Genomic DNA, 24,416 nt, shown 5'->3' on the forward strand with positions numbered 1-24,416 from the left:
TGCCTGTAGATGCAGTTCTCTCTTCACTCCATAGTTCTTGGGAATTTACTAATTGGTGGACTTCTGGGGAAATTATTTAAAAACTTACCAATTTGCTAACTGATTGGCTTCTTCAAGGATTTAATTTAGTTGCATTATTTTTAGTATGTCTGAACTGGATATCATGCAATTCAATTATAGTTTATGTGATATATTTTATATTTTATCAATTCCATTTTGAGATTAGTATTTATTTATAAGAATGATAGGCTTTGTCAGTGTGGAAGAAATACTGCACTAGAATTAATATTTAAAGTATATATAAAAAATAGTGACCAAGACTAAGTACATATTTGACAGATCCATTAAAACCTATAAATTCTTGTGCTAAATATAACTTTTGTAGCAAACACAATATTATGTAAAGCCTTTCTTCTTCTTTTTGTTTAGTACTCTTCTTGTATTTCCAAGACATCTCTTTTATCTATCACACATTCTTTTTCTATACTATTTTCTTTGTGCTACTTGACTGTAACCAGGCACTAGAGAGACAAAAAGAATATTTTGACTGCATTAGAATTGAGCGAGATGAGCTCAGAGTTGAGCTGGCTAACCTGAAGGAAACAATGAAGAGAGGAGAGGTATGTTAGCAGTAGTACTTTTTACAAATGTAGATTGGGGAATCGGACCATAGGTAATGTAATGGAAAGTATAGCATCATTACCACATCATTCTCTTCTTTGTACTAATTCCAGTATGGAAGCAATAATGTTGTAATGTTTGATTATATCAGCTAAGTAAAGAGTTTTAAAAATAAAAATTTCTGATGGATATTGTTAACGTTTCTTTTCCCCCTACAGAAACATGGATTAGCAATAATCCCAAATTGTGATATTAATCATGAACAAGCAATTGGTGCAGTTACAGTTTTATCACAAGAAGCTGCCCAAGTTTTGGAATCAGCAGGGGAAGGACCACTAGGTAAAATAAGCATTTTCATGATTAACATTATATTGGGGATTCAATGCATATTAATTTAAAAATTATACCAACAGAATTGTACTTTTAGACAGATAAGCCCTTTAGTTCTATGTGATTAGTTCCAGCACCCCGTAAATCTTTTCAGGCTTACAAAATGTCTATAGATATACAGTAAATTTCTGTTTTAAAATATTTAAATTCAAGTAGTTATATACTTCCTCTAAAGAGTATTTCACATATGCCCTATTGAGATAGCTGGCTGGAAATTGACAATACTAATCAGTTTCATATCTTAGACTTGTCTGTCTCCTAACCAAATCCCTCCTCTTTGGAATTTTTATTTTGGCACTGGGATAATTAACCAGAAGGGAATTACTGTAATATTTATATTCATAGGAGGACAAGATTACAAAAAAATAAACAGGCACACAATAGGGAATACACTGGGCTGTTTGTGTAGTGTCATCACGCCTACTGAAATAAGCATATTCTTTTGACTATATTCCCCAATTGTGTGCCTGCTTACTCTCTTACAACCCGTTGTCTCCAACTCCTCTACTGTACAAGGTGGGGCAGTGGCAATAGATAAAATGTATATTGATTATAATTGTGATCGCATGACTGACAGATATTGCAAAAGTTATAAATGCAGGCATTGATCGTAAAGTTATTTCGGCATTGTGGTGACTTTGAATAGTGCCTGAACAATGCAGTTGGTAAGTGAGGATTACTATACTAAGGGTTAATGACTCTAATTGCTTAGTTGGCCCTGTGCCTTAAATTATACTTTTTAAAGTGATCTTGCTGTATTTCATTTATAGTTTGCCCCAATCATCTTCCTCAAATTTTATTTGTGTTTGCAAATTAAAGATTTACTCCATCATTTTATAAAGTTTTGTTTTAAAAAGATCCACCTGTCTTATTGTGAGTTTTCAGATAGAATTCTAACAATATAAAAGTATTCTTCAAAAGCCTTCCATTTTGGGAAATTAAACTATTTGTTTATTCTAGATGTTAGGCTACTAAAGCTAGCAGGAGAAAAAGAAGAATTATTGTCACAGGTAAGTCTCCTGAAGATTTCTAGAGATAAACTTCCCATAATGAGGTTCTAATTACAGAAACTACAGTTGCTTTATAACTTCCACAGTTAGTTTTATTTGTTAGGATATAATTCTGTGGCTTCTACAATAATCTAGGAACCATAGGATTCATTTCTTTTTTCGGTATTCGCTTCTGACTGTTTTACTGACGGAGAATGATTCAGGAGGGGCTTTATATATATTGAATTCTAAGCTTATAATGGGAAACTTGTGGGAAAAAGTTAAAATGGAGATGGAAAACTGTCTTACAGGTGAAAGATGACATTGTTGTGTTTAAAGAATGTACAATAATCTCCAGTTTAACTTTTTCTTACAAATTTCCATTATTAGCTTAGAATTCAACATATATAAAGCTCTCCTGAATCATTCTCCCTCAATAAACAGAAGAGAATAGAGAAAGAAAACATTAATTCTAATGGCTCCTGGATTATTACAGAAGTGAAAGCCCAGATAGTTTTTCTTGTCCAGTCATATTGAGAACTGAGCCTGTCAATCAAATTAATTGATAGATCCAGCCACTCTGATGACACCATATCCAGTTTTAGACTCCGTCTTCCATGAGGATAGACATGGAAAAATGTTCTCTGACTGCTGATTCCAACTGTAGACAGAATTTTTCTGTGGCAAAACCTTTTAAAGGGATTTAAGATTGACTGCAACCAAATCTATAGTGCTTGCACTAATTCTTGGTCAGAGGTTCTTTCTCTGAAGCTTTACACTGAGGCTTAAAGGGAAAGCATTTTTCATCAAGGGATGTTAGAATAATCATAAGGGCTTGCCTGATTTGATTTTACAGCGTGCACTCCGCTACCCAGCCTTCAGCAGTGATTGTTTGACGCTTGCCTCTTGTTGCTTTTCAAATTTGAATTCTCCCACCTCTCGGCGCCATTTTGAAGCCTCCGCTGCATGTCAAAAAGAGTGACTGGCGCATACAGACTCACATTTTGAGCCGATAGCTTCAGCTAGCCACCAACGATTAGTAGTCTGGCCACTGTTTATTGCCGCTTTGCCACCATCAATTTCTTTGGGGCCTTATATAATGGCGGAGACTAGCCAACCCACGCAGCCACCAACAAAAAAGAAAAATAAACCCCTGGCAGCAGAGGCTAACCAGAAGGAGACCACTCCCACCGAGTCAGAAAGATTGGCTTGGGTGGTAGAGCAGGACAAGAGAGGTGCGGGAAAGCATTACAGAAGAGTGCAGCTGGAACAGAGAGGCGATCCTCATTTTTACCACCTCATCTGACTGCTGAATCACCACTGATAGAAGAGCAGGCCACCCTTGATGATACATCAGTGTCGTTGGTGAGCACAAATGTATGGGGGGGCAGGATTTGCATCCCAATGACCCCCAATCCCAGTTCCAGTAGCTGCATCTATTCCCCCAGTGGTTACTATCTCCATGCCAACAGTTTTGCCAGCTAACCTTGCAGGGATCAACTTTCCAGCAAAGGCCCAACTAAAGCATCCTGCTTAAGCCATGATCCTAGATCTGGCCAATATACAAAATATTATTGCTACAATAGTACAGCAATGTATGTCTGGATTTCAACAGATAGCATGGCAGAGTAATCTTCCCAGCCTGCGCAAGATCCAGTCACATCTCGGGCCTTGTATGAGACAGCAGGAAGATAGGCTCTCCATCTGATGATGAAAAACAGTCTTTAGGTCCTGAAGAAGGAGAATGTGCTGATGAGGCCTTGTCAGCCAATGAAAGCCTGATCGCTGATCAACCTGCTTCAGTAGGCCTCTTTCCCACGGCCTTATCATTTGCACCTGTTAACAGGTCTAAAATCTTCCACATCTCAGCCTATGTTTACAGAACAAATACCTGAAGCAGATTTAATTCCAGTTCCACAGCTCTTTTTAGATAATATTAATCACCAAGTTACAGCTCCAGTTTCTGGGCCAGTTTATTTATATATTTATTGGATTTGTATGCTGCCGCTCTCCAAGACACGGCCATCGGCCTCTGACAAAAAATATTTTAATCTTGCTTCTGAATTGTCTATACTGCTGATTCCTCCCACAGTAGATGCTCCAGTGGCAGCGCTTCATTCTCTCACTTCCATTCTGGGAGAAGCAGAGAAATTATTGAAGCCTGATGATCGCCGCATGGAACAGCTTCTCCTCAAGTGTCATCATGCATTGGCTTGGGTAGTCTGTGCCTTGTCTTCAGCATCCATTTTTGCTCGTTCTTCATTGATTTGGCTTCACCAGCTTCAAAAACAAACTCTTGCATCAGAAATCCGAATACACCAGGATCTCAAGAAAGTTTTGCGGCTATGCAATTTTCTGCAGAAGCCACCCTTCACGCAGCTTGTTCCTCAACTAAAGCAATTGCATCTCCTACAGCAAGTAGAAGAATTAACTGGTTGAAAAGCTGGTCAGCGGGCGCTTGCTAAAAATGGCGACTTGCTTCAGTTCCCATTAAGGCCTTATTTGGGGATGTGTTGGATCTGATCTTGGTGGAAAACAAAGATTGTAAGAGGGCCATGCCTACTCTGTCAAAGAAAGGCAGCTTTTGTTATTCCCACTACACTAAACGTCCCTTTCAACAAGCTGACCTGGGGTCAAGTTTTTCCCAAGCCCCAGGTCAGCTTGTCACAAGATCTTTCCATACAGACAGATCTACCAGGGAAAAGTCTGCAAGACTGCAAGTCTGCAAGACACCAATCAAGGGGGGGGAACAACTCCAAATTTTTCTGACGTTATCAATGATTGTCTTGGAGATATTCCAATTGGTGGGAGGTTAGCCCAGTTTGCCCATGTTTGGGAATTATCTATTCAGGATCAGTGGGTTAGGCCCAGTGTTCGGTTTGTAGTTATGTTAGAGTTTATTTCTACACCTCCTTCTATTTGGAGTGTTCTGTATCCAGGGATCCATTAAAGAAGAGGTTGATGGAAGATGTGGTTCAACATCTTAATATGAAGGCTATTGAACCAGTACCCAAAGAACAAAGAGCTCAGGTTTTTATTTGATATTGTTTCTTGTGCCTAAGTCTTCAGGGGATTGGTGCCCCATTCCTGATCTTAAATGTTTACATTTTTTCATTAAATATCATAAGTTCAAGATGCACTCATTATGTTTTATTGGCCAACATAACCAAGGCGATTATTTGGCATCTTTAGATTTATCTGAAGCTTATCTTCATATCCCAGTTCACTCAGATCACATACACTTTCTCTGACTGTTTTACTTGACGCAGTGAGGCTACAGCTACCGGAGGTCAATCTAAGAGGTTTTGGAGGCTCATTTGGACATTGTGAGTACTATGGAGGACCGTCAGGGCAGCGATAAGCCTGAATCCCCTAGGCCACCAAAGGACAAAGCCAAGGGGAAGGAGAAGGAGAAGGCCAAGTCCTCCCATTCCCCTGCCTCCACCTCTTCCATCAAAGAGGCTGAAAAGCGCATCAAAGCGCTCGAAAAGAAGCTGGAGGCCGCATTGCAAGCATCTCCAGCGGGGCTACCTCCAGCCCAGAGACAGGGATCTGACCCCATGTCGCCCCCAGCCACCTTTGGGCCTATGGGGGTCCAACCTGCAGGGGATTGGTCCCCAGATAGACAGTTTCTGTCCATGCCTCCAGCCATGCCATCCCCCAGCACCTCCTGGGCCAGACCAGGGTCAGCGGGGCCTTCGGGGAGGAGCTCCCAGGGACCATCAGCCACCTTTACCCCCACAGCAGCTGGATTGAGATCACAGCCGGGTGCGTGGCAAAATTTGCCCCCAGATCTGCAGGACATCATAGCCAGTGCTTATTCGCAAAACATGGCTATGGGAGCACAGCAGTATGGCAGGCAGCCTCTTCAACCAAAGGAATCGTGGTCGGCACCCCCCCCTCGGGTTTGGGGTCCTTGTTGGAAGAGCCAGCTCATTTCGAGGACAACGAACCGGAATATGGCTTCTCAGAGGATGAGACAGCGCCAGAACAGACGCCCACGGTGGGTCTGTTCAAACCAATGCTTTTTAAGACTCTGTTATTTAAAGCCAAGCATGTAATGAACCTTCCTGGTTCAGAGAAGGCCACAGAGGTCACTGAGACTGGCAACACCTCGACCACACTTCTACAAGAGCCTCAGCCCGAGTCTGACCACTTTCCTGCCTCGGACATTTTTATAAAGGGAATCAAAAGGCCATGGCAGTATCCTGCAGCAGCCCAGGGACCTACCAACCTGGAGAGGAAATTCTATACCTTCGACGAGGAGGTAGAGAAGCTATTGGAATTTCCCCCAATCGACCAGCCTGTCGTGACGCTGGTCTCTAGCGCATTAGTACCTTCAGAGACAGGTGACAGCCTGAGACCTGAAGAGAGAAAAACGGAAACGTTACTGCGCAAGACACATCAGATGTCCGGCTGGAGTTTCAGAGCAGCTGCAGCAGCGTCATTTATTAACCGGGCATCGATGATGTGGATTCAGGAAATGCAGTCCCGCCTTGGTCCGGAAGACGGACGTCTTCACCAGGATCTGAGTAAACTGCGGGCGGCGACGGAATTCTCCGCAGACGCCACTCTACATGCGGCTAAGTTTGCCACCAGGAGCATGGCCGCCACGCTGTCTTCTCGCCGGCTCCTGTGGCTATGGAACTGGCAGGCAGACCTTAAATCTAAATGGCGGCTGGCATCTGGTCCTTTCCAAGGCTCAACCCTGTTCGGAGATCTGTTGGAGAAGGTCCTCGTGGAGGACAAAGACAAGAGAAAGGTCCTCCCCAGGTCCAACCGACGACAGGACCGTAGATCCACGCCATACTCGAGGCGCCAATCCTTTCGTTGGGATGCATCAGCCAGCTCCGGCCAAAACCAGCGCTCCTTTGCCCAGGGCCAATACAATCCACAGCCCTACAGGAGCGACCGCGGTTCCTTTCAGGACAGGCCAAGGGGATACCAGCAGTCCAGAAGGCCATTCCGTGGTGGCAACCAACGAGGGTTTAAACGTAACACGAAATGACTCGGCCACCTCACAGCCCTTAGGAGGCAGACTCCAGGGATTCAGCTCCACCTGGCAAGCGACCTCCTCCGACAAATGAGCTGTGGCCACCGTAACACATGGGCTCAAGTTGGAGTTCGTTCAGTCGCCTCCCAGTCGTTTCTTACACTGCCCAAGACTAAAAGACTGTCAGAAAAAGTTGCAGTTGCGCAAGGAGATCACGCACCTGTTAGACATACAAGCCATAGAGCAGGTCCCCCGGCAGGAGGAAGGCCAGGGGTTTTATTCAGTGATATTCATTGTGCCCAAGGCCTCCGGGGGCTGCAGGTTGATACTAAACCTGAAGCAACTGAACCTCTTCATAAGATACCGGAGGTTCAGGATGCACTCCTTGCACACTATTCTGGCTTCCGTGCGAGCACAGGACCTTTTAACGTCCATAGACCTCAAGGAAGCATACCTGCATGTTCCCATACATCCAGAACATCGCAGGTTCCTTCGCTTTTGCTCCGAAGGGAGGCATTATCAATACAGGGCAATGCCGTTCGGCCTTTCATCGGCCCCACGCACCCTTACCAAACTCCTGGACGTGCTGACAGCCAACTTGCGAGCACGATCCATCAGATTGATGGCCTACCTGGACGACATCATCATCTTGTCCAGGTCCCAGGCAGCGGCAAGGAGAAACCTCACCGAGACCATACACACACTGCAACGCCACGGCTTTTTCATCAATGTGGGAAAGAGCCAGCTCACGCCCACCACCAGTTTACTACACCTTGGTGCGGTTATAGACACTCAGGCGGCCACGGTAGCACTGTCGACAGAACGACAGAACAACATACGACGCTTGGTGTCCAGCATCCACCGGGGACCAGTTCCCTTATCTCTACTGTCAAAGATTCTAGGCACTATGGTGTCAGCGATTGGCATCGTTCCTTGGGCCAGATATCACATCAGGACATTACAATGGTTCCTGCTCCCAGCTCAGAGAACCAAGGTGAGCCATTCCCACAGGCTAGTACATTTGCCACAGCAGGTCAAGGACTCCTTAAGCTGGTGGACATCTACTGCAATAGCCATCGGATCTCCATTCCAGAGGCGGAACCAGGTCATCCTGACCACAGACGCCAGCCTTACAGGATGGGGTGCCCACATCGGGACCCAGATGGCTCAAGGTCTGTGGAGGGCGGAGGATCTATCGCCCGTCAACATAAACTTCTTGGAACTAAGAGCAATATTCCTAGCTCTACAGACATTTACACCTTTGGTCCAGGGAAGGCACGTGTTGGTGCTCACGGACAATGTCGCGACCAGGGCCCACTTGAACCACCAAGGGGGCACACGGTCACAACGACTCATGAAGGAGACGGACAATCTCTTCAACTGGGCCGAAAGTCATCTGCTATCCCTGTCAGCGGAACACATTGCGGGAGTCAGCAACACGCAGGCAGATTGGCTAAGCCGGTCTACCCTGGATCCGTCAGAATGGAGACTAGAGCCGAGCATCTTCCAACAGATGGTCGCCAGATTTGGGTCCCCATCGATAGACCTTTTTGCAAGCTCCCGGAATGCTCAGCTGCCGAGGTTCTATACACGGTTTCCAGAGCCCGGAGCGGAGAAGGTCAATGCCCTGCTGACACCCTGGCCACCGGGCCTACTTTACGCATTCCCACCAACGAACCTGGCCCAGCGAGTGGTGGACAAAATTCTGCGGGAAAAAGCGGAGGTGCTGCTGGTAGCTCCTCATTGGCCCCGTCGCCCGTGGTTCTCCGATCTGGTGGCGTTGTCAGTGTCACCCCCATGGAGGATCCCGGACCGGATGATATCACTGAGCCAGGGGAGCCTACAACATCCAGACCCACAGTGGCTCCAACTAACCGTCTGGCACTTGAGCGGCTCAGACTACGACAATTGAAACTACCTGACAAGGTCATTGATACTATACAGGCCGCAAGGCGTCCTTCAACGTCTCGCATTTACCAAACGACATGGGCAGCCTTTTGCGGTTTTTGCGAAAAGCAACAAGTTAACCCTAGGATGGCGTCGGTGATCACTGTTCTCGAATTTTTACAAGCAGGACTTGAGCGTGGGCTAGCGCCGAACACACTAAGACGACATGTGGCGGCCCTTTCCACCATGATACAAGTGGAGGACGTAAGATCTTCGGCTTACCACCCTTGGGTGAAGGATTTCCTGCGGGGAGCATCGAACCAGCATGCCCCGCCGGTTCGGAGATTTCCATCGTGGGATCTCGCACTAGTACTCAGGGCCTTGTCTAAGCCACCGTTTGAACCTTTGAGGTCCATATCACTACGACTATTGTCTATTAAAACAGCCTTCCTAGTCGCGATTACGTCGGCACGAAGGGTGTCGGAACTGTCCGCCTTGTCGGTAAGGCCGGACCTTTGCATCTTCCACCCGGACAGGGTGGTACTGAGACTAGACCCTTCCTTTATACCGAAGGTAAATTCAGACTTTCACCGGAAACAGGAACTGATTCTTCCGGACTTTTGCACCCACGGTACCCATCCATCAGAGTTAAGATGGCACAAGATAGACGTACGCCGTGCGGTCAAGATTTATGTGAGGCGAACAGAATCCTTTCGGCGAACAGAGAGACTGTTTGTCGCGTTCTCACAAGGGAAGAAGGGACTTGGAATTTCATCCACATCGATTAGCCTTTGGATCAGAGACTGTATCGCGGAGGCGTACAGGGCTCGGGAACAACCCGTACCAGCAGGAGTGACAGCTCACTCCACAAGGAGTGCGGCCACTTCAGCAGCCTGGGTCACACAGGCGTCCATAGATGACATCTGCAGGGCTGCCACGTGGGCAGCTCCTTCAACCTTCATACGGCATTACAAGTTGGACTCCTTCGCTTCGGCTGAAGCGGCCTTCGGGAGACGTGTTTTACAACGAGTTTGTGTTTCTCCAACGTCCCTGACAAGACCTTCTCCCTCCCATGGGCCGTAAATCTCTGGTATATCCCATGTTGGACTCTCCTTCCAGATGCAGTGGAGAAGAACCGTTGTACCTACCTGAACGGTCTTCTCAATGCACTGGAAGGAGAGTCCAAACCCACCCGGTATGTTTATGGGTGCAGGGACGCCGGAGTGGGCAGTTAGTCAGTTGTTAATTATTATAATAAAATTTGGTTATCCTCTTTATATGGTTTCGTTTTTAAAACTGGCTCATGGGAAGAGCAGAGGGGGTGGTGCTCAATTAATATTTAAATTTTTAACTCAGTCTCTACCAATAAGATTGGAGAAATACCCATGTTGGACTCTCCTTCCAGTGCATTGAGAAGACCGTTCAGGTAGGTACAACGGTTCTTCTCACCGTGAATATTTTCCTTTGCTTGCTCACTATCTCACAGTATCCTGTTTCTTAAAGGGAGCTACTACTGTTAATCCCCCTATTGTTCACTGTTTCCCTACGTGGAACTTGCCTTTAGCTTTGGAATCCTTAATGGAAATACCGTATGAACTTTTAAGGGAAGCCACTTTGACTTTCCTGTCATATAAAGTCACCTTTTTGGTGACAATCATGCCAGCTAGACGTATTTCTGAATTGGAAGCCCTGTCTATTCGTAAGGACCTATGTATCTTCCACGCTGACAGCGTTGTGCTTAGGTTGGATCCTTTCTTTCTCCCCAAGGCTAATTCCTTGTTTCACAGGTCCCAAGAACTTATTTTGCCATCCTTTGTGCCTATCCCACTCATGCATGTGAGAGAGCCTGGCATTCTTTAGATGTTAGATGAGCTCTTAAGATTTACCTGGACAGGACAGCTTCATTTCGTAAGTCAGAAGCACTTTTTATTAAACTTCTCCTTCACTCCATGGGTTTAAAAGGCTTCATCAGTTGCCATAGATAAATGAATACAGGCCACCATTGCTCGTGCATACTTCTTGTCAGGATGTCCAGTTTCAGCTCACATTACAGCCCATTTCACCTACAGTGCTGCCACTTCGGATGCATGATCCACATAGGCCTCTCTGCAAGAGGTCTGTCAGGTTCTCACCTGGGTGTCCCTGACACAATTTATTCGTCACTATAATATTTACACTTTTGTCTCAGCAGATGAGGCCGTTAGCCTCAGAGTTCTGCAACAGGTGGTGCCAACCTGATCTTGTTCGCACTAGTTTAGCCATTATGTTCCCTCCATAGGGACTGGCGAACCACTTTGGTATGACCCTATCTGATTGCTGACTCCAACCTTCTCGGAGAATGGGCATTGGCTTACCTGAATGCCCCTTCTCGATGGTTGGAGTCAGCAATCAGTCCCACCCTCTGATTACGATTGCCAACCATGATTGTTATTATTGTTCTATAGTTGTGTGCCAATATAATAATGTTTTGTTATCTATCTCAACAGTCAATGTGTCTTTTGTCCAGAGGGGATATTTATTTGTTAACAGGAGCTCCAGACACCAGGTTCCACGTCGAGTCTGTCTGTCCAGCTTCATCTAAAACTGGATATGATGTAATCAGAGTAGCCAGGTCTATCAATTAATTTGATTGATAGGCTCAGTCCTCAATATGATTGGAGGAGGGAAACCCTATACGATTGCTGACTCCAACCATCGAGAAGGAGCGTTCAGTTAAGCCAACCCCCATTCTAACAATAGAATTTTTGTTTCAGTTAAAACCACTTTTATAACTTTGCAATTTATTCAGTGCAAATAGTCACAACTATTTTTTTGATAATCTTAACATCTTAAAGGATATAGATATCCAAAGCTAAATTACCAGTTTATTGGAATAGCAGATCCTGTTCAGACAAATCCTGTAGATTTATTTAAAGATGAAAACAATCACGCTGGATTCCTGATTATAGCAGTAGATACTAATTATTTATTAAATATAATATCCATTCATTTTAGATAAAGAATAAATAAAGTTTGAAGTGAAATACTGAAAATAATATGTTATTTTAATTGCAGATTAAAAAACTGAAATTGCAATTGGAAGAAGCACAGCAGAAATCCTCTAGGAATGAAAGCACAAATTCTGATTCAACAGGACTGGAAAATGGTTCTGATTTGCAATTAATTGAAATACAGAGTATGTTAATTCATTCACTATTCAAAGAAGATGCATTTTAAATAATCATGTCTTGATTTTTGTACACATTTTCAGTTTGCATTTTGCAATTTTATGCCATATGATAAAGCAGATTTAATGAAAGTATTCATATACAGTTATAGATGTATAAGGTACAATTTAGAATAAATGAGGGGATATTAAGGAAAATAAGCAAAGTCTGGTACCAGTTGTGACATTTTTAGAGTTCTTGTCATAACTAAAGGCAATGGAAACTACAGAAATAAAACCTGTTTTTGCTTGAGCTCTTACATTCTCTCTTGACACTCTAAGAAATATCGTGACCATTAATTTGTATAATCTTTTGATCTATCTGTCGACTAGTTTAAATAACTACATTTTCATTGTATTTAAGATTAAAACACTATTCACAAGTCATTCTCCATTTTATATTCCAATAAGTGATGAGTGAATTCCTCAGATCTTAAGCATTTCTGGAATAAATATTGAAAAATACCGGTCTCCAGAATTACTTAATTGCCACATTTAGTGCTCTCTTTCTCACTACAACAAATATTTGCAATAAGTAAAGGTTTGATTGAAGTGAATTCGAATGTTTGATTTACAATCCTTAAATTCTAAATTTTCTTGTCTCTAGGAGATGCCAACAGACAAATAAGTGATTTTAAATTTAAACTTTCAAAAGCTGAACAAGATATATCTACTTTGGAACAAAATGTAAGTATCTTTTAAAATGATATATTCCAAACTTAAGGGCTCTATGCCTTCCCTATCTTATTTTTTTCCCTAGTTTATCACATAATATGTCTCTCTTGCACTAATAGTATAGAAATCTTATCACTGTTATCAGCCCAATGATGTACAGGATTTGATATTTTCTTAAAAGAACCACTCTTTAACCAAATAGTATAAGTACTCTGTATAGGAGCTGATGGCCAGCAAAGATATTTAGACATCTCAAGTTAAAAGAAATAGAGGGCTATGTCCGATCTAGAAATAGTGCACATGAACATTTACATTGGGAAAATCTTACTTATAATCAGTGATAATATAAATGTGATGTTTGCATTTCATTTGAATTAATTAGAATTCTGTAGAGTTTCTGGATATGGTTATATCACTTGACTGTGTATCGTTGATTCTTGGTGTTTGCATTGGTTCCTTGGAGGAACAGTGAAAAGTTAATGTTTTCCATTTAGTTCTTTTAAGGAAAAGTCGAAATTACATTGAATCTTCCTTGCATGTGGGAAGATAAACAAACCATTGGTCTTTCAGGTTTTAAGACTTGAAGGACAGGTGGTGAGATATAAAACTGCTGCAGAAAATGCAGAAAAAGTAGAAGATGAACTGAAAGCAGAAAAGAGAAAACTTCAGCGAGAGGTAAGTAACTCTTTTTCCTTTCAGTGAAAACAGATTAATAATGGTATAGTAATTGCCTCTGAGCGAAATGGCCCCAGCTGGCGAGGGAAAGGGCGGTGTCCTGAAGGTCTACGTGAGCACGGCTGTGGGGAGGTTTCTTCTCAGTGCAAACCACATCACTCAAAGTAACAGCCGTGGCATACCAGTTTTGAATGGCCAAGGGACCCTACGTATTTTACAAGCCCTTCTCAATTTTGGGTCAAGAGCATTTTTAAAAGTATGAACTAAAAGTCTTGCTGGCCATTCTCTCAGCTTGCCTGCAGCCCCTCTGAATTCCCATACCAGTTCCTTTACAGGTCATCCTGATTGTTTTAATAGGCCAATCTGTTTCTCTGCATCCACCTGGCTTGCAACATTTAGGAATCTCATTGTCATCAGTTCAATGAAATCAGCCACATTGTTTAGCTCAGGAGCTCCTTCATCATATAGTTCAGCAATCCATTCTGCTGCCTCTCTCTCATTCATCCCTTCTAAAATGCTATCAATCAACTGTATATCTCTTGAGAACAGATGGCCATATTGTCTCATATATGCCCCCACTGTAGAAGAAATAGGCAAGCTTTTTTGGGTCTCCATCATATTTGGCTTGGAAGGAAGGCGGGCCTGCCAGGCTGGGAGGGGCAGCAGGCAGCACGGCAGGCAGCAAAGCAGACAGCAAACAGAGGATGAACCCCCACACACTAGTGGACCTCCCTTCTGAGGGGGAGGGCTTCATCTCAGTCCCATTCTGCTAGAAGGGGGAGGCGGCTGGGCAGAGGAAGAGGCAACAGTCGTTCTCATGGTTGCAGTGTAGAGAGGTGGCTGCTGGAATCCCTGGGCAGGGGGGAGACTAGGGGCCACTGGCACCAAGCCCATCCCATCCCATCCCTGGGATATATACAGCCACAGGCATCTTAATATCAGGGCTTCCCCCAGGCTCTTGTCTCCCATGCTGGGGGCCTTGCCAACGTGGTCTTGGGGCCAACCTGGGCTCAGAGGGAAGGGTCACCCAGGTGGTTTTCAATTCAGCTGGAAGACCTTTCGGGGCAGCGCCCCAAAGAGCATCTGAGAAATAAATCAGATTCCAGTCCAATTCTCTCATCCAAGGTTCAATTTATTAGCAGAGCCATGTTGGTCATGGCATTGCCATCCCAATACTAACTTCCTTCCAGTTCCCCACCCAGGTTAAAGTTCATCCCACATCCCGACACCCACAAGTTCATCACGAGGACCAGTCTGAGTGCAGGGATTTCACCGACTTCCTCTTTACTTCAGTTGATGCAGAACAAAAGATGACCTTGGACTCTAAGAAAGGAATTTATTGTGGCTAGTAACTTTCCCTCTCATGCAACTACCTCTTCCAGTTCCCCTTACTATTCTACTGTGGCAGGCCAAAATCTCTAACTCCACATGATGGCTTTGGCCTGACAGTATTGTGGTTTATAGTTGTAGTAAAGTATTTTTTGTAAATCGAAAAATAGGAAAGATTTTATTTTTGCTACACTGAAGAGTAAAACTTCTTAAACTAGTTCCTGCTGAATTGTTTGCATTCTTCATTGGCTTTGGTTCCTTAGTTTCTTTGTCACACATTCCTGTGCCTAGCCAGTAGCTTTCAAATGTGATACAGACAGACAGAGAGGGAGGGAGGAAAGGAGGGAGGACGAGAGAGATGATACAGATGATGATACCGTGTTTCCCCAATAGTAAGACACCCCCGATTGTAAGACGTATTGAGGGTTTCAGGGGGGTCGGCTAATATAAGCCGTACCCCGAAAGTAAGACATATGTCTTACTTTCGGGGAAACACGGGGGTATTGCCGGGGGGGAGCCCGATGACATCACTTCCAAGCTCCCCGCGCGCCCTTCGCCTCGCCGCGGCGCCACCGCCTCTTCCCCTGCCGAGGCTCGGCTGCAAGCGGCCAGCGAGGCCGACCCGCTCCGAGGCGAGCGGCCGGAGCTGCGCCCTCCTTCGCCCGCCTCCTTTCCGGCAGCTCCCCGCGCGCCCCTCGCCTTCGCCGCGGCGCCACCCGCCTCTTCCCCGGCTTGGCAAAGCGAAGGACGGCGCTGGTCCCGAGCGAGCCGAACGGGCGGCGGCTTGCAGCGAAGGCGCTCGTCCCAGCAACCGAGTCCTGCCGAGGCTCGGCTGCAAGCGGCCAGCGAGGCCGACCGGCTCCGAGGCGAGCGGCCGGAGCTGCGCCCTCCTTCGCCCGCCTCCTTTCCGGCAGGCAGGTGGGGCTGCCCAACTGCGCAGAGCGGCTCCTCCCCTCCAGACACACGCTTCCCCGACACGCATCTGCGGCTCCACGCGTGCCCTTCTGGACTCTGGGGAGATGCCTTCGGGAACGCGACCCTTTCAATTTTTTTCCAATGTAAGACATACCCCGAAAGTAAGACGTAGTGGGGCTTTTGGGGGTAAAAAGAAAGTAAGACACTGTCTTACTTTCTGGGAAACACGGTATATATCTATATAGATATCTGTATATAGATACAGAGAGAGATATGTTTTTTTTCTGTTGAATCATCTGGTATACCCAAATTGGGAAGGAGCATATTGCTTTCTTTCGCCAACTGCCTAACAAGACAAATAGCCTAAATTTGAATCCTAGAAAGGTATGGCTAGCTGATGAGAGCTGAATAGCTTGAAATAGATCAATACCAGTCTCTTTTTATTTATCAGTAAAAATGTTATATGTAGAAAAAAAGTTTGTAAGGAAATGACTGCCTGCATGGCCCCTGGATTGGGGCCAAAAAAATGAAAGGGAGCAGTATGCTCACTCCCATATTTGGGTATACCAGGTGATTCAATAGGAAAAACATAATCCCTCCCCTGATTCAGCTGATACAGGGAGATTTGTGGCTTAGAGGTTAAAGCAACTGCCTGACAACACAAAGAGTCCAAGTTCAAATTCCAGAAGGGTATGCTAGCTGATGAGAGCTAAATAGCTTGAAATACATCTATACTAGTTTCCCTTTATTTCTTTATCAGTAAAAATGTGTGTGTGTGTGAGAGAGAGAGAGAGAGAGAAAGAGAGAGTTTCCTCAGCCTCTTGAAGCAGCTTCCTTCAAGATCCTGGTACTAAAGACCTTATTCTGTTGAACACTGTTTCAGAACGACAGGGTATGAGCTATAAACAAATTCAGAGATTTCTTTATTCCATTGTGGTACACATGAAAAGGAAAAAAGTCAGCATATATCTGTAAATGTCACCTCACTTTCCTGTTTTCTTTGAGAAGTGATGCATATAACATGACATTTTGGTTAGGATATTACACAGTATCTTTAGCTCCTTTGTTTATTATCCAAGAGTTAGGTCCACCAGTGCCATGTTTAGGCAGCAATATATAGACCAGTGGTGGTGAACCTTTTTTCCCTCAGGTGCCGAAAGCATGTGTGCACATACTATCGCGCCTGCACAAGTGTCCACACCCATAATTCAATGCCTGCAAAGGATTAAAAAAATGCCTCACCTGCCCCACCTCTCCGTGGCCTCCTGGAGGCCAGAAACAGCTTATTTCCCAACTTCTGGTGGGCCCAGGAGGCCTGTTTTTCACCCTCCCCAGGCTCCAGGAGCCTGGGGAGGACAAAAATGCCCCCTCATGCCACCAGAAGCCCTCTGGATGAAGAAAATACCCTCCCAGAGCCTCTTTGTGAGCTGAAAATCAGCTGGCCAGTGTGCATATGTATGCTGGAACTGAGCTAGGGCAACGGCTCACATGCCAGCAGAAATGTCTCCACATGCCACCTGTGCCATAGGTTCACCATCACTGATATAGACTATATCATGTTCCTTTAGTGACTCTAAAAACTTTGGCAAACATCATTAGGAGGTTTTTCAATCTTAATATGAAATCATTTCCATCTTGAAAAGGATGCCTTTGAGGGCATTCACAACAAAATATTAGAAGGGGTTTACAGATAAGTCAAGGACTGCTTGTATTTGGGGATTGTTTTGCCCAGTCAGTGATTTTGTTCCAAAAATAGCACATTTCCTGAATACAGACTGAGAAACATACATTCTTAACTTACTCTTGAATTTCCATTCTCCTTAGTTTTGTCTTAACCTCAGTCATAGCCAGATCAAAGCCAGATACTGATACCATAAATGGACTCATTGAACAATAGCTTGATTAGAAGCATCTTTCCAAGAAAAGACCATATCTTCAGAAAATGAAGATGTCTTCTGAACCATATGTAGGCCTTTCTGAAATTACCCAACCCTGTTATTATTAGAGGTCCTCTGTAAACAGTTTTTAAAAATTCATAAAATCACTTGAATTGCATATTTTGTCAAAATGAAGGTACTGCAAATCTGGGTACTGGGAAATGAACTACTTAAATCCTTTCTACTGTGGTTTTTGTAGCTTTGTTCCAGTTTGCCTTCAACGAATATTAGAGAAATACAATTTTGTTATTCTTGCAGTCTCTCAGGTGCTTCTTATAGAGTTGTCAATGTCCTATTCTTTGCTCCAGTCCCTCAGAAAATGGCATTGGTCCGGGACCTCCGGGGCAGAGCCAGGAGAAGCAGGTGAGGGAGAACAGAGCTCTGTTCTCCAAACCTGGATCCTTTGCAATTGGGGGCCTGAGAACAGGCACATTCACTTTGGAGCACCGGATGAGCGAGCAAGGCACACATCAGGCACAGTGATGAAAAGCAATCACCCTGTGTGAAGAAGGAAAAATCTCACAAACTCCGATGCAGGGGACCTGCCTGTCAACATGGTGGCAGAGGGACTGTGACTGCCCATAGAAACAGAGGAAGCCAAGAGACTTATTACATTCCTGATCTGCTAAGAAGAAGCCCAATACGGTATTTACTTACAATATCTTGCAAAATTCGTGAAATCCAAAAGATTTGAAGGTGAAGAAGGGACTTAAAAATTCTAAGACAGTGGCTCTGCAGCGGGGGAAAGAAAGGAGTAGGAGGGAACCGCAGAAGGAAGCGTGTAGATTTATACAAACTAAATTGATCTGAAAAAAGATAACCAAATAAACATATAGAAAAGAAAAAAAATAAGAGAGCATAAAATAAATTTTTAGCCCTTAAACTCTAAACTATAAAACCATTACATTAGATTGATTAATGAGTGAGGGTGGAAGTATGTCCTAAGTGGACATTGACAGGGGGAATAGGAGGAGACAGGGGGAAAGAAGAGGAAAGAGGACAAAAATTGGAGTGTGTTTTGAATTCAAGCTGAGAATAAGTGAAAGAGTACTAATCGTACAGAATTGAGGGAGGAATGAGTAAGAAATGAGACGAGCGAAAGATGGCGATCGGATTAGCCAAAGGCAAGTGATGGAGAGCAGAGGAGAATGCTGGTGAGGTACAGTGAGATAAACATAGAAGATTGCAACGCTTTGAAATTCATTAGAAACCCAAGACTGGAGATTTGAAATCTGAGATTTGAAATCTGAGAGATGCTGACAGGCAGGAAGAAGGCGAAGGAGAGACTGAGACTGAGAGCGGAGAGAAATCTGAGCTTAAAAATAGAGAGGGGGCTAAGATCGAACATTTGCTGATAACAGCGAAAGGCTGAGAGACTAACGGACAAGAAAAAGGAAGTGTGAAAAAGAAACCCAGTGAATGAGAAGGAGAGTGTGGAGATTGATACTTTAAAGATTTACTTAAAATGACTCCCTCGCTCTTTTTTCCTCTCTCCCTCTTTTGAACTACAAAAATATTGAACGATTTAAATTAAGAGACTCTTGTGAGCCACATGGACTGATACAGTTGTTTGTTTATTTATTTATTTATTTATTTGTTTGTTTATTTATTTTGTCCAATACACAATGAGGGTTTTAGTGAGTATATATCAATATACACATAGTAAAATACATGATGAAGGTTATAGAGGAGATACTCATAGTAAAATATATCTAAGAAATAATAGAAAAGAAGATATAGGAATAGAATATATAGGAATAGAATATATAGAATATATAGAATATAGGAATAGAAAATATATATATATATATATATATATATATATATATATATATATATATATATATATATATCTCAAGAATAGTCCTAAAAATGCGAGTTCCAGGTACATACGTGAATGATGAGGCAGCAGCCATCTCGATCACCGGAACATAGAAACTTTAATAAAACCACTTAGCTTTCGTTAGCGTGCTGCTAACTTCGTCAGAGTTTTAAAATGCCGTGGGAGACAAACATCTTTATAAAGCATTACTCAGTCTGCTCATTGCCCGTGTCACGGGGCCACACCCTTCCCTCCCCCCTGCGGTAAGCCTAATTGTGGGCTTAATCATGCTGGCTAAAGGGAGATCTACCTCTTTTGCTCGTGTTTGTTGCCTTTTTCCCTCCCCAAGGGAGGGGGTGGAATTGTGAGGCTTAATCCTGCTGGCTGTAGGGAGACCTGCCGCTTTTACTCGTGTCTGTTGCCTTTTTCCCTCCCCAAGGGAGGGGGTGGAGTTGTGAGGCAATGCTTCGGAGGTGTTTGGTATTCCTTTCTTCCCCCCATTGTCGTTGTTACTTTTTATAATGGTACATGTCTGCTCTTGCAATTTTTTTACCCATGTCCTCGTCCTAGGTCTACACTGTTCTAATCCCCCCTTGTCCTCTATGTTAGACTTAAATTGTGCTCCTCCACCTCTACCTCCGTATTGCTCCAGTATGTTCCCTTGTTTCTCGTGGGGGGTTATCCCACCCTCATTTGGCTGGTTTCTATGTCTGGCCTGGGGAATTCTGCTGGGGGCTGTGTCCAATCTTAATGACCCATCTCCTTTAAGTCGTTGTTGGTGCCTTAAAGCCTGGTATGCCGATGGCATATCGATGTGTCTATTTAAAGAATTTTCATTCGAGAACCAGGCTTCTTTTAGGAGGCGACCTCCCTTGGTTTCATCCCGTGCCAGAATCTCAGTTCCCTGGAAGTCGAAGCCGTGACCTTGCTCCTCCATGTGTATCCAAATCTGGGAGCGCTGTTCCTAACGCCGGACCGCTAGTTTGTGTTCATGTACACGGGTTCTCAACCTTTTAGCTGTTTCACCCACATAGTGGTGTGTACAATTACTGCAGTTTATACGGTAAATTACCGAGGAAGACTCCTCCTTCACTAGGGTTTCCTTCGGGCGCATTACTGATTTTCTCAAAGTTTGATCCGGCCTATGCGCTACTTTGACCCCGTGGGGTGCCAGTATGCGTGCAGCTGTTTCGGATACCCCTTGTATGTACGGGAGTACCCTCCACGCTGATGTTTCGTTTGTGCTTTCAGTAGGCTGCCGGAGTCTAGGTGTAACGCATCGTTGGATAAAATCCCTCGAGTAACCATGACGTATACAAGTTTGGTAAAGATACGCTCGTTCTTTTTGTTTGGCTGCCCGTGTACTACAATGGGTATTTATCCTGTTGAATAATGTCCGTATGCAGCTGACTTTATGTGCGTTGGGGTGGTTGCTTTCGTTGTGTAACATGCGATCCGTGCTGGTGGTCTTGCGGTACACCTCCGTGTCGATGCTTCCATCCGGGTTCCGGTTAATCTGTACATCTAGAAAGGCCAGTTTGCCATTGGCCTCCTCCTCCGCCGTAAACTGAATATCCGGATATATGGAATTAAGAATTCCCATGAACTTGATTTTATCCCGTTGTTTGATGATGGTAAACGTGTCATCGACATAGCGTGTCCAGAACTTAGGTTTGTATATTTCCATGGCTTCTCTTTCCAATTGCTGGAGAACTGCTTCTGCAATCACGCCCGAAATTGGGGATCCCATCGGCGTGCCCTTTACTTGTTCGTATATCTGGCCGTTGAATGTGAAGTATGTTTTTAGGCAGAATTTCAATAGTTGGATGAGGTCATCCGTGCTGGGGGCCTTACAGTGTCTTGGTTCAGTTGTTACCAACAAATTTTTAATGGTTTGAATTGCTAGATCCTGGGGGATAGATGTAAATAGTGAAATAACGTCGAATGATGTCATTACCTCATCTTGCAGCACGCTAACGAAAGCTAAGTGGTTTTATTAAAGTTTCTATGTTCCGGTGATCGAGATGGCTGCTGCCTCATCATTCACACACACACACACACACACACACACACACACACACACACACACACACACACATATATATATATATATATATATATATATACATACATATATATGTAGATTGTTCTGAGTTCGGGTTTTGCACTGTGTAATATTTTGCATATTTATGCAACGTTTCGGTGAAATCACATTCACCATCATCAGGGTGAAGTTTCCAAGCTTCGTGCTGTTGTAAAATGGAATGTTTGCAACTGTCATTTCTTCCTAGTATATAGTGTGGGGGTGGAAATTTGGTTTGAATGTAGCAAATAGATTGGGTGATTATGTTTCAGTGATCTGATTGGTTGGTGTAATCATAATTATTAGAAGGATTGACATGGTGATTTTTATGAAGTGTTTTTTGTTTAAGGCTGGTTTCCAAATTTCAAAATTCCAAATTCATAATTATTAGAAGGATTGACATGGTGATTTTTATGAAGTGTTTTTTTTGTTTAAGGCTGGTTTCCAAATTTCTGGTAGGCGGGACGTGTCATCTCTTTTATTTATGCAAAGGGGGCTCCTCTCAATTTCTATGGCTTCTAGAGCAATTCTTCTATATAAATTCTCTGTTTTGTGAAGTAATTTAGTTTTTTCAAAGTCAATTTCGTGCCCTGTTTTTTTAATGTGCTGGACAAGGGAGGAAGTCTTTTCTTCTTTTTTAACTGCATTCACATGTTCTGCAATGCGTTGGCTCACTCTTCGGTTGGTTTGTCCAATGTATGTGGCTGCACATGTTTTGCAAGGGATTTCATAGATTCCTTGGTATTCCAATTGGATTTTATCTTTGGGGCTCCTTAGGATATTAGATATTTTTTGGTTGGTGCAAAATGAAGTTTTGATGTTATGTTTGTGCAGAATTTTACTAATTTTGTCTGTGGTGCCCTTGATGTAAGGGAGGATGGTGGTACCATTGTCCTGTTCTTGATCTTGTTTTTTGGGGGGTGTCTCTTTTTTGATTAGGTTTGTGATTGTTTTCTCTTCGAATCCATTAGAAATTAATACATCTTTGAGTTTGTTCAATTCAGTTTTTAAGTGCTCATGGTCAGCTAAGCGTTTGGTTCCAGAAAAGTTGATATAGTGGATCAGAAATTAATGATTATTAATAGAGATCTCAAAAAAGTCTATCATTAATTTAGAAATTGATAGAGCTGCATTTTATCTTAGGTTCCAAAACATAATAGAGGACAAAGAAGAAGATCTGGCAGATCTTTTCTACAAAAGGAAAGAAATCAGAATTCTAAAACAAGTACCAAAAAAGCTAAAGGACAATAGAAGAGGGCACCGCATTAGCAAAACAACTTAATAAAAGAAGAATTCTTTTATGATTCCGGAAGGAAAGAAAGGCAGTAAATACTTTAAATATCTTATATTATATATTATAACAACTGTGTCAGTCCATGTGGCTCACAAGAGTCTCTTAATTTAAATCATTCAATATTTTTGTAGTTCAAAAGAGGGAGAAAGAGGAAAAAAAGAGCGAGGGAGTCATTTTAAGTAAATCTTTAAAGCAAGGGTCCCCAAACTTTTTACACAGGGGGCCAGTTCACTGTCCCTTGGATTGTTGGAGGGCCGGACTATTAAAAAAAACTATGAACAAATCCCTATGCACACTGCACATACTTTGTTTTAAAGTAAAAAACAAAATGGGAACGTACTATTTAGAGGGGGAAGAAGATCTGAAATTCATATATGTTTATGTTTTGTTTTTAATTTTCTTTTGTTAAAATCTGATTGGCTATACAAGGTTTTCTTGGCTTATGAAAAATGTACAAAGAAAGAAGGAAGCACTTTGGCATAATGGTTAATATGTTAGAAATATAATTGGTGTTGCACTTTTTGAAGGAACATTAAGGAGGGAATTTAATTAAAAGAAAATGAATGTAACTGGATGACAAAATTAGAAAAAAAAACCTTTTGCAACTTTTTTGATGATTTATATTAGTTACTAACAAAATACCACATTTTATTCATGGAAAATTAGATGGTAGACTGTGTTGTTTGAATGTATGTTGAGAAATTTTTTTTAAAAAATTACACCCCCCCAAAAAAACAGTCTTTCCTTCCTCTGTCCCTCCATTTCATTCTTCCTTGCTTCCTTCCTTGTTCCCTCCATTTTTCCTTCTTTCCTTCCTTCCTTCCTTCCCTCCTTCATTCCTCTCCACTTCTCCTTCCCTCCTTCTCTTTCCCTTTTCTTTCTTTCTCTCTGTCTTTTCCCTGTGCTCTTGTCACTCACTGGCGGGCCGGATAAATGGCCTCAGTGGGCCACATGTGGCCCGTGGGCCGTAGTTTGGGGACCACTGCTTTAAAGCATCAATCTCCACACTCTCCTTCTCATTCACTGGGTTTCTTTTTCGCAAAGACAATAGAAGAGGGCATCGCGCATTAGCAAAACAACTTAATAAAAGAAGAATTCTTTTATGATTCCAGAGGGGATGTTAATTGATTGATTGATTGTTTGATTGATTGATTGGACTTATATGCCGCCACTCTCCGTGGAAAAAGATTAAGAGAGACAATGAAGCAATGGCCCAAGAATTCTATGTTGAATTTATGGTGGAAGAAGAACAAGAACCAGAAAGCCAGAGTCAAGAGGGACGACCATTAGAGGCAGGAAATACAGAAAAAGAAGACATCATAGAAAGCTAAGAGCAGCCAATGGAAAGAGTTCTTACCAGGGTGCAGACAGAAAACAGAATTAACAGTAGACAAACACATGAGTAAAGAAAAGTGGAACAATCCCTAAACCTACTCTCATTAAACATCAAAGGGTTAAATTCATATGCTAAAAGAAAAATAATTTTTACAAAATTACAAAAGCAAAATCTTAGTCTAAATTGCTTACAGGAAACACACATAGGACAACAAGACGTAAAACAGTTAGAAATCAACAAATTAGGAAGATTATTTACAGCATTA

At 43.1% G+C, this 24,416-nt stretch overlaps 1 protein-coding gene across 3 annotated transcripts in view; it reads left to right on the top strand.

Annotated features, from left to right (window-relative positions):
• Positions 1-24,416, top strand: part of LRRFIP2 (LRR binding FLII interacting protein 2) — a 366,589-nt gene that overhangs the window by 308,842 nt on the left and 33,331 nt on the right. For 2 of the 3 annotated variants that reach the window (XM_070726338.1, XM_070726339.1), the window contains 5 exons: positions 840-960; positions 1,972-2,021; positions 11,935-12,055; positions 12,693-12,772; positions 13,331-13,435. In XM_070726338.1, coding sequence (XP_070582439.1) covers positions 840-960; positions 1,972-2,021; positions 11,935-12,055; positions 12,693-12,772; positions 13,331-13,435 — 477 coding nt within the window. Of the gene's footprint in view, positions 1-518; positions 621-839; positions 961-1,971; positions 2,022-11,934; positions 12,056-12,692; positions 12,773-13,330; positions 13,436-24,416 lie in introns of all 3 variants that reach the window. The other variant, XM_070726340.1, reaches the window with a different exon arrangement.

This window comes from Erythrolamprus reginae, chromosome Z (assembly GCF_031021105.1).
Source record: "Erythrolamprus reginae isolate rEryReg1 chromosome Z, rEryReg1.hap1, whole genome shotgun sequence".
NCBI lineage: Eukaryota > Metazoa > Chordata > Lepidosauria > Squamata > Dipsadidae > Erythrolamprus > Erythrolamprus reginae.